Below are 13,929 nucleotides of genomic sequence, written 5' to 3' on the forward strand. Positions count from 1 at the left end.
TGCCGTGGCTGTTTAGCTGCCAGGCAGGGGAGGGGAGGGGCTCCCTGCGGGTCACTGCCCATCTTTCTGACTGACAGAGAAAAAACAAGAGGTTCCTTCTCACTCCAACACAAAGACACTCTCAAAGCCTCCATATCCCCCACTAGGAATCTGGCCCATGCCACTGGACCTGCCCGGCGCTTTTTCTCTTTCTGTGTGTTTGCATAACCACCAATTGACCTTAAGTAGCCTCGGAGCTGCAGTGGAGGTCCTGGCCTGGCTGAGGCCTCCTTTAAGTCTTAGAATGAGTGAAAGTGTTTTTAACCTGTAACATGGCGAGCAATGGTAGCTTCGATTTACTGTGGAGCGGCGTGACAAGCCTGTTACGCTCAGTTTGTAGTGTTTATGGTGTTAGTTGTTTGATCAAAGGTGAGGGGCACTTGGAGTCTAAGCAAAAACTGTTGTTGAACATTCATGTGTAATTCACAGAGAGCGTTCACACACACACAGAGGCACTCTAAAAGGGGAACTACTGTTTTTTACAACCTGGACGTTATTTCTGGCATAAAATACGGTCATTTACTCACCCATATAACTTTTGTGTAATTTATATTCCTTCGGGAGATAATTAGATCATCATATATCCATGTGGTGGGAGTGACTGGGGCACCGAAACGCAGCCTCTTAATAACGCATTATCTGCCGCGAAACTCGTTCATTTCACCAATATTTTGTTATCGTACGCTAGTGCTATTCCCTGTTGAGTCCGGAGTGAGTCTGGAGTTGTCCTGGATGATGTTGTCTCTGAGCACCGCAGAGACAGAGCTACTGCTATGGTTCGTCCACAACCGCAGAATAGACAAAAATATTCAGCCATGTTGCAAAAAAAGCAGCAGTAGCAATCTACAGACCCCAAATGATGATAACAGCTAACTCCGGACTCAACGGGGAATAGCACTAGCGTATGATAACAAAATATTGGTGAAATGAACAAGTTTCACGGCAGATAATGTGTTGTTTAGAGGCTGTGTTTCGGTGCCCCACTCACTCCCAGTACATGGATATACGCAGATCTAAATATCTTACGAAGGAATAAAAATTACACAAAAGTTATATGGGTGAGTAAACGACCGTATTTTATGGCAGAAATCAGGTCCAGGTTGCAAAAAACAGTAGTTCCCCTTTAAGGCTGTTATGTACACCGCGAGAAGTTTATTCATCTTGTTCTCGCAGCCCTCGTTTGGGAGTTCTCGCAGCTTGTTCTCGACACGTCAAGCAAAAATTGGAAGATGGCGTGGTTAATGCGGAAAAGCGGAAATGCTAGCAGCCGCGCCGTGACCTGCCAGATGCTAATATGTGCAGTGTGACCGCTAATCTCTCCTGGGTTGAGGTTGGTATACTGTGTGGGGGTGTGCGCTGAATGAACGGCGTGATCCGGCGGGCACGGTCGTCAAAATGACTGGGCGACATGTGACGTGTGCTGTCGTGGGAGGGTCCTATCAGGACTTCCCCTGAGTTTGGCAAATGAGTTTCCTGCTAATTATAAATTACTTAGCCAAAACAAACTTTTTTCTCGCTCTCGTAGCCCAAGGAGTAAGAACAATTTTCTCGCTTCTCGTGGAGTATGTAAACAAGCTTTATTTATCATATTTTTCTCATGCCTTTCTACATGTCTGCGCATACATGATTCCTTTAACTGAATGTGTTGTGTTCTATAGGAAATAACCTTATTACGTATTCATTTTGTTATGTTGTTGAGGTTGTTACCGCTAGGCTCAAGGCCCTCTTTGTTGCCATGCCATTGTAGGTTTGTTAGTGCCGGTTTCAATGAAGACAAACAGCATCAAGCTTGTTGCCTGGACTGAGTCATACTTAAAGGAATTTGAGGAACACTCTCGTCTTAACTTCCTTGTTCAGAGTTAGATGAGAATATTGATACAGCTTTTGGAGCTGTTTGTTCAGGCTACTGCCAGAAAGTTGTCAGATTAGCTAACAAAGACTGGAAACCATGGGAAAAAGCTACCATAACCTTTAAGCCCGGGCAATATAAGGGTCTGTGACCTTAGTATTGGCTGCGTGCCCTGCAATGTTGTCACTAGTCGGAACTGTGATTGGACATTTCAGCCGATTCAGCATGTTACTAGCTTTCCTGGAGTCCTTGCTGGGCCTGGGTCTTCTGGTTCCCCCTTTGAATGATGAATAGACACGACTGCCACTTACTGGTATTGAGAGTTGTTTCCTCTGCACTTGTTTGACCCAGACAAGTTGCCGGTAGTTCTCCTTCCGTCAGTTCGGTGTGGTCCGAGCCTTAAAACTCACCATTTAACACCCTAGGTTAGCAGCTCCGTCAGCTAACCAGCTGTTGGCTTCAGCTCCATATAAATGTTATGATGTTCAAAGTCAATAAAGTCAATAAATGACATATAATATAAATAATATAAAGGTTAAGTGTTAAAAGGCATTAATGAGCACGTTTTCCGCAAAACGTCACAGAAAATGAGTACTCGAATGGTAACATGGACTTGACTGAATGCAAAAACAGAGAAATCTGAAGCATTGACTTGTCAAATAAAGTTAAATAAAAAAAAAAAAAATGGATTTGCCCTCAAGGACTTTTGTGAGTTTACCACTACCCTTCAGACGTTAAAGAACCGTTTGATAATTTGTGCATTCTCGTCGTAATTTAGTTCACTCACTGGCTGATCAAGTAGCGATCAGTTCCATCCACCCTCCAGGTCACGCACTAACCTGCCTGTCCGTCTGCCCTGTGGTCACACAGTGTCTCTGTACGTGTGTCCAGGTAACAACTCCAACTGCAACGCCCTGACCCACGGGGACATGGTCAGCCTGGACGAAGGCCGCTTCCCCGCCCTGGAGCTCAACAACCGGCGGCTGTCTGTGAAGAACTCCTTCTGCCGGAAGAACGGTGTCTACACCAGGTGAGTGACCCGCGCGCGGCCAGGAAATTTAAAACGCAGACGAAGCCTCAGTTGAAGTCTAAATCAGATAACCATATGGTGAAATAATTGGGTTATCCGAGGAAACTTTACCTCATCGCAGATAACATTTCCAGCGGTGCGGAAACGGCTTCTGCTATTTAAAGGCAGCGCACTCAGACTCACTGGAGCTCCTCTTTTATTGAGCGTCTGTATTTCTGCGAGTAACCGGCTTCACTGGTCCTGGTTCCGTGGCCTTGTTTAAAACCAATCACTCTGACTGGCACCTGTGCTAAGAACACTGCAGAGTCATAATTCCTGCTTCAGATCTGACTGCCAGCTTTGCATTTAGATCATTAGAAACCCGTGTACAGTGTAGGTAAGAGGTGGATTTAGACAGCTGCTGTCATGTTGTTGAGGACAGTTGAGAGGTTTATAGCAGTTCGTCAGAAATGACTTATGTCAAGTGGATATCTCCATTTTAGGAGGATTTGGAGGAGACAGGTGCACACCATTTTCCCGAAAGGAATTAGCTTCCTGCACGTCCATATAGTCAAAAAATACTTTTTTTGAATTTGAGAAAGGTGTGTGCCTTTGTATGTGCGCATGTGAGTGTGACCTTGAGGACAGATCAAAGCCGGCGCAGGTCTTTGAGAGGCTTCCAGACAGCTTCCTACAACTATGCCTCGGACTTGAAGGGGGTGGGGTTGGGGGGGGGGGACCGGGAGTGAAAGAATGCACAGATGTACTCTCGGAATCGGCGCTCTTTGAACTCAGCCCGTAGCCGAGAAACCCAAATCCCAACACCTGAGCCTCCGATTATAGATTAATGCCACGTCTTGATCTCTGGTCTCAGAATGCCGAAGACGGGATGAAGTCCTCCGCCCTCTGCCAGGATCAGAAATCAGACACATCCTTAATCCCGCTGTATTCATTCTAATGCGGAGCTGTGTCTGACAGCGGATGCCATTTACGGCTGAATCTTGTGGAGATTTTCCTCTCTGCGGAGATCGTTTGTTCAGAGTTTAACGCTGGGGCTGATACATACGATAGTAAATCAGACATATCTCACGAGAGTTGATGCATTTGGAGCCCAGTGGCTTAATCTGCCACTACTTAGAGTGGCTATCTAGATTTTGACTCAAATAAATGCCAGTTAAGTCACTGTCTATCTCCAGATGAGGTAACACAATGGTGACTGAGCCTATGTATCTATATTACAGTATTTAATACTGAGCCAATGGATACTGACTTACAGTGTTTATATATTTTTGAGTCTTGTGGCAAGATTCCTGTATAAGATACTGCATTCTGCTAATGTCTGTAAACAGATATATGTGTATAAAACGCAGAATTCTAAATTAACGCAACAGCCGACGAGTTTGGATTGCTCTAATGCAAAATTCCTCAGTCATCCAGTTCATTTATCCAGGCTAAAAGGCAAATGGTTTTCAGCTTTCAAAATCCCTTTATTGACCCATTACGGGGAAATATAAATCATTCCAAAGTCATCAGAACAACGCACGAGAAGGATTTTTTTCTTCTTCTAACATAATTGAGAAAAAATGCGAAAGCAAACCAGTCAACATATCAGCACATCATTTCAGAGGTTAACAACCAGCCTCCCTAAAAGAACATAAAACACCCCCAACAGCTCATTTATCACTGAAGGCCTCTACATTGTCCACCCTCCTTATAATTGAAGTGCTCCACCCGAAGTCGAACCTTTAACAGTCCTCCAAGAAACACGGTGCCGGTATTCTGAGCCCGTTTTCAGATAGCCAACTTAGCAAAAGTACACAATTAGTTGACAAGTTTATAGACCCTTTTCTTTTTTTCTTTTTTTTACACAGTATTTAGGGCCAAAAATAGACAAATGAAAGATAAAAAAAACACTTCAAGACTCAAGACGCCATCGATTTTGTCCATCAAAGGTGTTTCACCACTCATCCTAGTGCCTTCTTCGGTTCTGCTGGTGCAACGCTGAACGTTCCCCGCTTCTGCAATGAGGAAATGCAGCGCGTTCTGACGCTGAACTCTTATCGATCGAAAGATGCATCTGCAAAACAAAACCCAAGCATTCATTTTGAGGACTATCTGACGGCGGATCGGTCTGAGATATTGCGGGGGAGTAATGGAGGAGGAAGGAGCCGCCGCAGTGATCTGGTAGATGAAGAGCTGCGGGAAACAGGCTGCACAGCTCCGACTTCCCAGCAAAGTATCTTGGTTGCTCACGGGACAATTTCTCTGAGCTTCAATATCAAACCTTGTTTGCTGTTACCGACAGTAACTGCAGGTGACGCCAAATCGTCCAGGACTCAAATGTTTGAAATGCTGTACGGAGGGTTAGGGTTAGGTTAATGTGGATGCGTTTGACAGTAAACACATCGATTCGTCTAAGAAAGGAGAAAGAAAGAAGATTTTACTACAGTTACAAAGACTTAACATTATCATTCCTGTGTGTCTTTGTCACAACTGTCTCCAACTATAACACTCAAACTGTTTTGGGGTTTAAGGAGGTCTCGCTGAAGTAACTCTGTCTAGATTAACATGGTTTTAAACACTCTTGAGTGACAAAGCTCTCAAACACTTCAGACATGTTAATGAGTCCCTTTAGGCAATCGTCGCAAGAGGAGAGCCCGATAATGAGTAAAGACCGAGGGCAGATTTGATTTCACCCCCCGGTTCTCCCTCATTCCTTACCTGACACGCCGCTGACTGAGTTTTGCTGCGAGAGGATTAAGTGGACCCTTCTCTATCCGAGTGAGAGAGAGCTGATAAATAATTTACGCCTCACTCGACAGCGTATGAGAGTCAAGAAGAAAGGGTGAAAGTGGGCTGAGATTCTTCAGTGTTTTTAAACAGGCAGTTCATCATAATGTCCCAGCGGGCTCACAGTAGCATTTTCTTCGCATTGGCTCAGTTCTTTGTTTGGCTGTGTTAAAAAGGGGGCTCGCTAAGAGGACTGCCGAGGAATGCGAGTTGCCGAAGGTTACGTCGGCGAGTCCTCCTGGGAGTGAGCGGAGATAGGAATTCAGAGCTGTGATTACGACTTTATTGAGACAATTTCTCAGCTGGGCTGCCGCTTAAGAAACGGTATCTCCGGGGGGGTAAATTCGCTCTGCCACTGCTTTATAAAGTCGCTCAACATTAACACCAAAGTGGAAAAGGGATTAGCAGAAGGATGCGGGGGGAAATGGGGTCAGAGATTGCTCGCAAATGCTGTTAATTATTTGCATTTTAGCTCGCCGCAATAACAATGCCCAACAGCTGTTAACAAAGTTGGACTTTTCTTATGATGTATTGCCATTAATCTACTTTTACCTAGAGTCGCAGGTACAGTATAGCAACTTAATGTTAAAATATAGAGAAATAAAGAAGCCAGTCAGAAGGATAAATGAAGAAGGTCTGGAGTCTTTATATTTATAGATTAATACATAAGGGAACACGGGATATGTACATGCATGTCTTGAATATCTAAGCCTGATGTACAGTACATTACACCCTCAGACACATATCTTAGGAATACATTATTTTAATACTTTAACACAAATTTGCATAGATTAAACACATTTTTTCCAACCCTTTAATAATGCAGCCAAATCATTTTTACTCCCTGCTTACAGGGATTATAAATCCTGAAGCTGTCTTTTCCATTACAAGTGCCAGTTTAAGCGACTCCTGCTGATCAGTACTAATCACACTTTTTCCATTCGCTTTCCCAAAACTGGCTTCTTTTGCCAAACAGCAAAACCAAATGTTATCGTCACTATAATATGAACATACGCCGATCGGCCACAACATTAAAATAGCACTGACGTTAACATGTTACTTAGACATGTAGCACCCACCTAGACCAGACAAGGCACCCCCACCCCATAGCAATGACACTTCTTGATGACAGCAGACATCCCCAGCAGGATGCAGCCTGACACAGGTACGCACACGAAAACGGTTTAGGAACAAAACATGAAGAACAGCACAAGGTGTTGAGCTGGCCTCCAAATTCACTAGATCCCAAACTGTTCAAGTATCTGTGGGATGATCCACAGAGGCCCCTCCCCTCAATCCATAGGACCCAAAGGCCCCCACTAACAACATTCTGTTGCGTTGCCAAACACCACTGGACACCCTCAGAAGGCCCATGTCCATTCTCTGATGAGTCGCAATGAGTTTTGACTCAAGGGAGACCTACACAAGGTGGAAGGTTTTTCATAATGTTATGCCTGATCATTGTATGTAGATTTTGTATGATTGATTGGAAACTTGTGTTTGACTTGTTGAGTGAAAAATATAGTAAAAGAAATGAATGAAATGAAAACTGTCTGCGCTCTAGACAAGTTGCAGACAATTTTCATTAAAACTGAACTGTCCCTTCCACTGGAAGTCGGAAAAATCCGCTCTGGTTGCCCTTGTCCGCTGCTTCTAGACTGTAATTCCTTCTCTGGAGGTTGAGTTTCTTTGATACTGTAACATCAGAAACTTTTCTAGACCCACCTAGACACTTCTAGGTATTTATTTCTTCCTAGTTGCCAGAAAAAACTAATTCATAGAACCCAAGTTACATTAGTAACTTTTTCTGCCCTACTCCAGTTTCACTATGACTGCTCTTCAGCCCTCTTCAGCTCTTGCAAACAACCATTGCTGGTTGTCATAAATTACATTGCTTGCTACTAGTATTCCAAGAGAAGAATATCTCTTGAGAGACAGATTTAATAAAGCTTGAGTGTGACAGACGTTAATTTCGATGTAAAAGTCCCAGACGCAAAGCTTCAATGCGAGTTCATTCCCTGCCAAAAAAGCAGTGTCGACCTTGTGAGGCAACAGCAAGGCCATGTAGGCATCCTCAAACGTCTGCATACATAGAGCACACAAATTAGCAAAACCGGGGTACACTGTAAATAGACTTAACCACTGAAGTTAAGTCAATTAACTTTAGTTTATAACTCATTGAGTGAAATTGAATTACAGCTTGCTTTGTGATTTCCCTGGGGAGTTTTCCATTTGATCCGCGCCGCACTCAAAGCACCACCCCTTGTGAAGAAGTGCTGGAATTTACCACAACATTTTCCAAATGCTTTCCAAATGTATTTATTCCGGAAAATGCTTATGCAAATGCAGTTTTGATGTATAAAGCGGCCGTGTGTGAGCAACAGCTCCACTGGCAGCGACTGACGGACGACACTGTGGCCTGGAAAGTCAACAGGAGTCAGTGTGTCCCAGTAGTCTCAGCCAAACCAGCGCCAATCAGCAGAAACAGATGGGTGTTTGTTTAGCAGGACAGTGGAAAATATGGAGGAGCTTAGGCACCAAGAGCTTTTTATTAACTCTTATATTTACTCAAAGAACCCCTAACAAGACCGTGCCGTTTTAGGAAATGTTTATTTTCCCCCCAATATTTCATCTTTCTCTGTTCTGTCCTTCTTTCTTTCACCGTTCAGGTTCACTGACGCATCTTCTTGCCAGTATCCTCACTCCCCCCCCCCTTTAAAAATCCTCCCTTTGCTCAGCGCCATCACTCTTCAAGCTTACATACGAATGACATATTTGATCACAGCGGCGCGCCACTGACAGTTTAATCCGTGCCATCGCTCGCGTGGGCTGCGATAACATTAGCCAGAGCAGAGCCCGGGGCCGCCATTCGTTTCATGACCCCTTGAGCTCTGCGAGACTTCAGTTTATAATTTAGTCACAAGAGTCTAGTGGTTTGACATACCACAGCCCACAGCGAGGACTGAATTGGGGAATTATTCATTCCAGGAGGGACGCAGCCATCTCATGAGTGTCCCATGATTCTCATAGAGTTTCACTCCTACACGCAGAGGAAAAAAAAAAAAAAAGAGATGAGAACACAGATGAACTTGAAAGGAAGAACTGACTGTAGGGTCTCAGGCATCCAAGAGATTGAAGGAGACTTATTGCATAGCTGCTATAGTTAATATGACTGATAATTTCTGAAATAGGTGGCTTTGGAAGAATTATTATTTAATCTTGGGTCTTAGTTTGTCTTAGTTACTTGGTAGTGAGCTTACTAGAGAAATCTACAAGTACAATAGGTGCAGTAAATTATATCAGGCGATCAGGCATAACATTATGACCACCTTCCTAATATGGTGTAGGTCTCCCTTGTGCCTCCAAAACAGTCGTGCCTCGTCAGAGAATGGACATGGGCCTTCTGAGGGTGTCCTGTGGTGTCTGGAAACAGAATGTCGTTAGTGGGGGCCTTTGGGTCCTATGGGTTGAGGGGGAGGGGCCTCTGTAGATCATCCCACAGATACTTGATTAGTTTGGGATCTAGTGAACCTGGAGGCCAGGTCAACACCTGTGTCAGACTGGCCTCCAGCCAGCTGGGGATGGCTGCTGCCATCAAGGAGTGTCATTGCTATGGGGTGGGGGTGCCTGGTCTGGTCTGGGTGGGTGGTACATGTCTAAGTAACATCCGTATGAATGCCAGGTCCAAAGGTTTCCCAACAGAACATTGAATTAGTGCAAGATGGTCAATGTTATTTACTTCTCCTGTGGTCATAATGTTGTGGCTGATCGGTGTATTTACATAGGCCACTTTGGTAATAATTCTCCTGTTTAGCTTTGTTTCACTTACAAATAAGTTTGGTTGACCTGCAGGGTTGTGTCTTCTGTATTCAGCCTGTCCTTACATGGTAATTGCATTGGAGCTACCCAAGGCTTTGTGGACATACCTGTTGACGGGAGTGTCAGAAATATGTGGAACAACCAGAAATGTAGGCTAGCCTTGTCCGCGTTCTTGCTGTTGTTGGCCATTTAAGAAAAAAAAAAAAAAAAGACTGGACAAAGACAAGTCAACAAGTCATTTGTCTGTGCCTCTCTCTTGTTTCCTCTTCGTTGTGAACTCTGTTGTGATCGTCCCGGCTGAAGCCAACCTTTCAGCCAATCAGCACTGAAGATGCACGTAGCGTCATCTCCCAGTAGTGTTTCCTTTTTGGACGCAAGCTCGTCTCTGTAATCTCTGTGTTGGTTAAGTGCCCATAATCCTTCACTCCGCCTAGACTACACAGCTGTCACCAACACCGAACCACAAATCTGCTTTAACTTCACTTCCTGTATATGGAGTACACTGTCCACTGTAGCTGTATCTTTCATTGTATTGCTGTCTTTTGGAGGACAGCAACTAATTTAAGTGATTGTTTTCCTTTACCCTTTGTCCAGGTCTCCTCCCAGGCCCAGTCCAGGCAGTCTCCACTATTCGGACGAGGACGTCAGTACCAAGTACAATGACCTTATCCCTGCAGAGAGCAGCAGCCTGACCGAAAAACCCTCCGAGATCTCAGACTCGCAGGTGCAGAAGCCATACTTGTTTATGAATCTTCTCTGACCTCTCTACACTGTCTTCATAACACTGTAGTATTTGTTCCATGTCCGTAGCTGTCTTCTCGTGTGCACACCGCCATCTCCATGAATTCGTCAGGAATTCGGCTTTGCATCGTCAGCTCTGCTGTGTCTGCTCATGCTGTCCACGTGGCGTCCTTTCTGTGTCAATGCATGTGGCCGTAAGATATAGCCGGGGTAACTCGCACGGAGAGACGAGAGATTAATGACTCCGCTCGCTGGAGGCAAAGCGCTTTTTTACTCTGGGCATTAACCTGTGGAGAATGTCACTCTGCAAACATTCACCTTAGATCTAGGCCACCGCGCTCAGCCACAGCTCTTGTTACGTAAGACTTCGAGAAGGGGGGAGAAGTGCTCTCTAGCGCTAGCTACGTACTGAAAGTCCAAACTAGTGACAGTCTGTCCAACTTTCCTTTTCAGTGAGTCAGGTCAGAGCCAGTAAAAATGATGGAAATTCCAAAACTGTATTGGATTTTTCCCCTGGCTTTTTCTGTTGCCTCTGAACCTAGCTGCTATAGCATTAATTAAAAATCAGAGCTGTAAATCTTTTGGGAATTTTCCTAGACTCAGGACACTGCCAGGAGTGAAAGATTACTAACAAATAATGCTAGAATGTCTGACTTGTGACCTCTACTATGTGCTGAGCCAACTGATTTTGCTCAGTAAGTGAGTGTATTGAATAAGCTGTGCCTTTCTCTCTGTCTCTTTCTATCTTCCCATTGATCAGTCTGATTTTTGTCTTTTCCATTTTCTCTTTCCTGTATTCACCCTTATTCTTTTATCCAAAGTCGTACATGCGTATATATGTTGTTCTTGATGTCGCCCCTTCCCCCGGATCGCTGTGGTTTTGCGGTCTGGTTTTGATCCCAGTCAGATGAAAGCATCAGGTTGGAAGTGGTCCCGAGTTCCCTTGCTTTCAGTCTTCCTTTAGTGTTTTCTTTCATCCAGGAATTCTTTGCTTTCTGCTTTTCCCCGAATTACCTTTGGAACGCCTCTCGGATAAATGCGTCTCCAGTGGGAATTCCGCCGCCAGAAATCCCTCCTCACCTGGCCTTATCGGTGCCCAAGCCCCATTTCCAGATCAAATGAAAATCCCCCTACAATGAACTGCTACAGACAGGAGCTTTCGCAGCGGCGCGACATCCCCTCAAATGAACCATTTCGACGTTTCACCACGTGCCTGACATATCTACCGCGCGCACTTGTGTGTTGTCAAACCTGGGCCCCGGTGCAGCAACTGCCCCTTCAGCCCCGACGACGACGACGACGCCCGACGGCTTTGATGGACTGGATGATACAGAGACCCGCCTGTTACCCCAGGGCTCCGCCGCCGTACTCCTGACAGGCTACCGTATCAGCACCCAGTGGTGCTTTGGAAAAATCCAGGAATGCTCTTTGAAGTTTTATTGAGCGGATAACTCCGGGCTATCAGTATGACATTGTGGTGTCTGTCCTCTTTAATCCCCCGGGGGCCAACCCTCAGCAGGTATAAGTTGACTATTGTACTCCTCCTCAAGAGGGGATTTGGAGGAAGCTAACATTGACTTGGCAAGGCAACAAGGCCACCATTACCGCTCTGCTCCCCTGCAGGTAGAAACCTATTGACTATTTTTTCTCCCCTTCAGAGTACAGGCATTCTCATCTTCCAAAGTCGCCTCTGTGACAATGTCTTTGTGTGTCATTTGAAGACCGAAACCAGTCGTAGACGGATGATCTCATCCCTGAGTCAGAAATCTTAGATAGTGGAGATTGTGCTTTCTCTGCAGAGCGACATACCGTTGGAGAGGAATGAAAGCATCGTCTGCTCCCCCTCACACACTTTCTGCCTGTCGTTCTCTTCCTCCGCCGTGTCTCTCTCCCCGGCTACTGTAGCTTTTCTTTTGGCTGAGACTCAACCGAGACAACTCTCGGCAATGTTTGGACCGTCTCTCGGGACGACGCTCCACTTTGTTTTCACTGGCCCAGCTTGAAGTGTGATGTCATGTCCCAGAATAAAGGGAAACTATGACCGCAAATAAATTCGATTAGGCTTCAATAATTATTGTTTTTTGGGGGGGTTTTTTGGCATGTGTACGAAAGAGAGGAAGATGCAGGAACGATGGGGAGGGAATGGGATGATGCATACGAAAGCTGGCCTCATACTGAACACATGCACATGTTTCCATTACTCTCATTAAAGCCTGTCTGGGGCGGCACTAATGCCCAGGAAAAAATCTCAAATCCCTTTGATTGTAATTGTTCTGATGAAGCGACACGCATTACAGTAATGTGGACCGAATTTGCTAAGTAGGAATCCAACTTGACATGCGCAAACACTTCTTAAAACCCGTACAAATATAATACGGCACCCTCCAGCCCCACATGCACTGTTATTGTCTTTGTCCGCGGGGACCCCTGCTGTGTTCGCTTCATCAATGAGAGTGACATAGACAGCCCCCCTCCCATTTCTCCCCCTTCTCTTTGCAATAATCCATAACTAGAGGACAAAGAACTGACCCACTCTACGGTATTGGGGTATGCATTGGTTTTAAAGGGGGATGGGGAGCCGTGCTTACCATGAGATTGTCCCCTGTCGTTATATAAACCATAGCAGGCAAAAATGCTTTATTTTCGTAATGAAAGCTTAATCATACAGTGATTTCCGGAACAATCGTAGGCTTAGATTCTGATCAAATAAGATTTTCTTTTAGCAGACAGAGCAAAAGGTCAAAGTTCTTTAAAATAGATTGTCTAAACACCTGCCTTGTTTAGACACCTGTCTTTTCATCTTCTCCCTTTGTTCTCTCGCGCCGCTAGGAGCCGTAAACAGGAACGCAGGGCGACCGTGTTACGCCGACTATAAAATAAACTACTGTCAAGACGTTCCACCAGCTAATTGGATTGATTTCTTAATCTCGTTCTCTGCCTAATTTAACATCATAATGATGAGAAAATGTCTAATAATTGACACTGGCAGCCTGGTACGCTTCTGTCTTACACATATCATTGCGTAAATAAGATGGCTGCTCCCTTGAGGCGGAGGTGCAATGTTGCATTTCATGCCTGAAGTCGGCTCCTTTCGCAGCATTCGGCTCCAGTAATTAGCTTGTAATGAGTTGAAACGCGGAGCTGTGTCGCAGGCTGCGCTGCCCCAGAGGCGGATTGTCGAGCGCCGTCACTGCAGGTTCCTCGATTGGGTCCTCGAGTTATTTCTGTTTAAGACTGGTGACGAACCGAAAGCGAAATATAAGGGCAGACAGATTGGAGTGGTTTGTACTTTATAAGCGAAACATCTGTTGTGCACGCTCTGTAGCCGAGCTGAGGGTGGGCAGGGGAAGGACGCGGTACACACTGTCAACGCTCGGCCCCCGCTCGTTTTGACACACAAACACACACAATTGGAGCGGTGTTTCATCTCTCAATGCGGTGTTAATTCCTTCAGAGTGAGGTAATGCCACTTGAAGTGGCTCAGTGTGTCTTGTTGGTCCACTGCGAATGGATCTTGTTATGGTGTTGTTGGGTTGCTAAACACACTGGCATGACTGGAATGCTTTTTCAAAACCGGTTGGCCTCAAGTGTTTACAACTGCATTACAATGTCACAAATGGGCAACAGCACACGCAGCCTTGGCACATGGCAGTGTGCAATATCTGCCTTTGATTTATTTGTG

General features: G+C 45.2%; 1 protein-coding gene across 1 annotated transcript in view; it reads left to right on the top strand.

The window, feature by feature from the left end:
- sdk2b (sidekick cell adhesion molecule 2b) overlaps nt 1–13,929 on the top strand; it is an 89,466-nt gene that overhangs the window by 71,039 nt on the left and 4,498 nt on the right. Inside the window, exons 42-43 of the mRNA XM_084567731.1 lie at nt 2,780–2,918; nt 10,101–10,230. Coding sequence (XP_084423857.1) covers nt 2,780–2,918; nt 10,101–10,230 — 269 coding nt within the window. The remainder of the gene's footprint in view (nt 1–2,779; nt 2,919–10,100; nt 10,231–13,929) is intronic.

Source organism: Chelon labrosus, assembly GCF_963514085.1.
Source record: "Chelon labrosus genome assembly, chromosome: 19".
Lineage (NCBI taxonomy): Eukaryota > Metazoa > Chordata > Actinopteri > Mugiliformes > Mugilidae > Chelon > Chelon labrosus.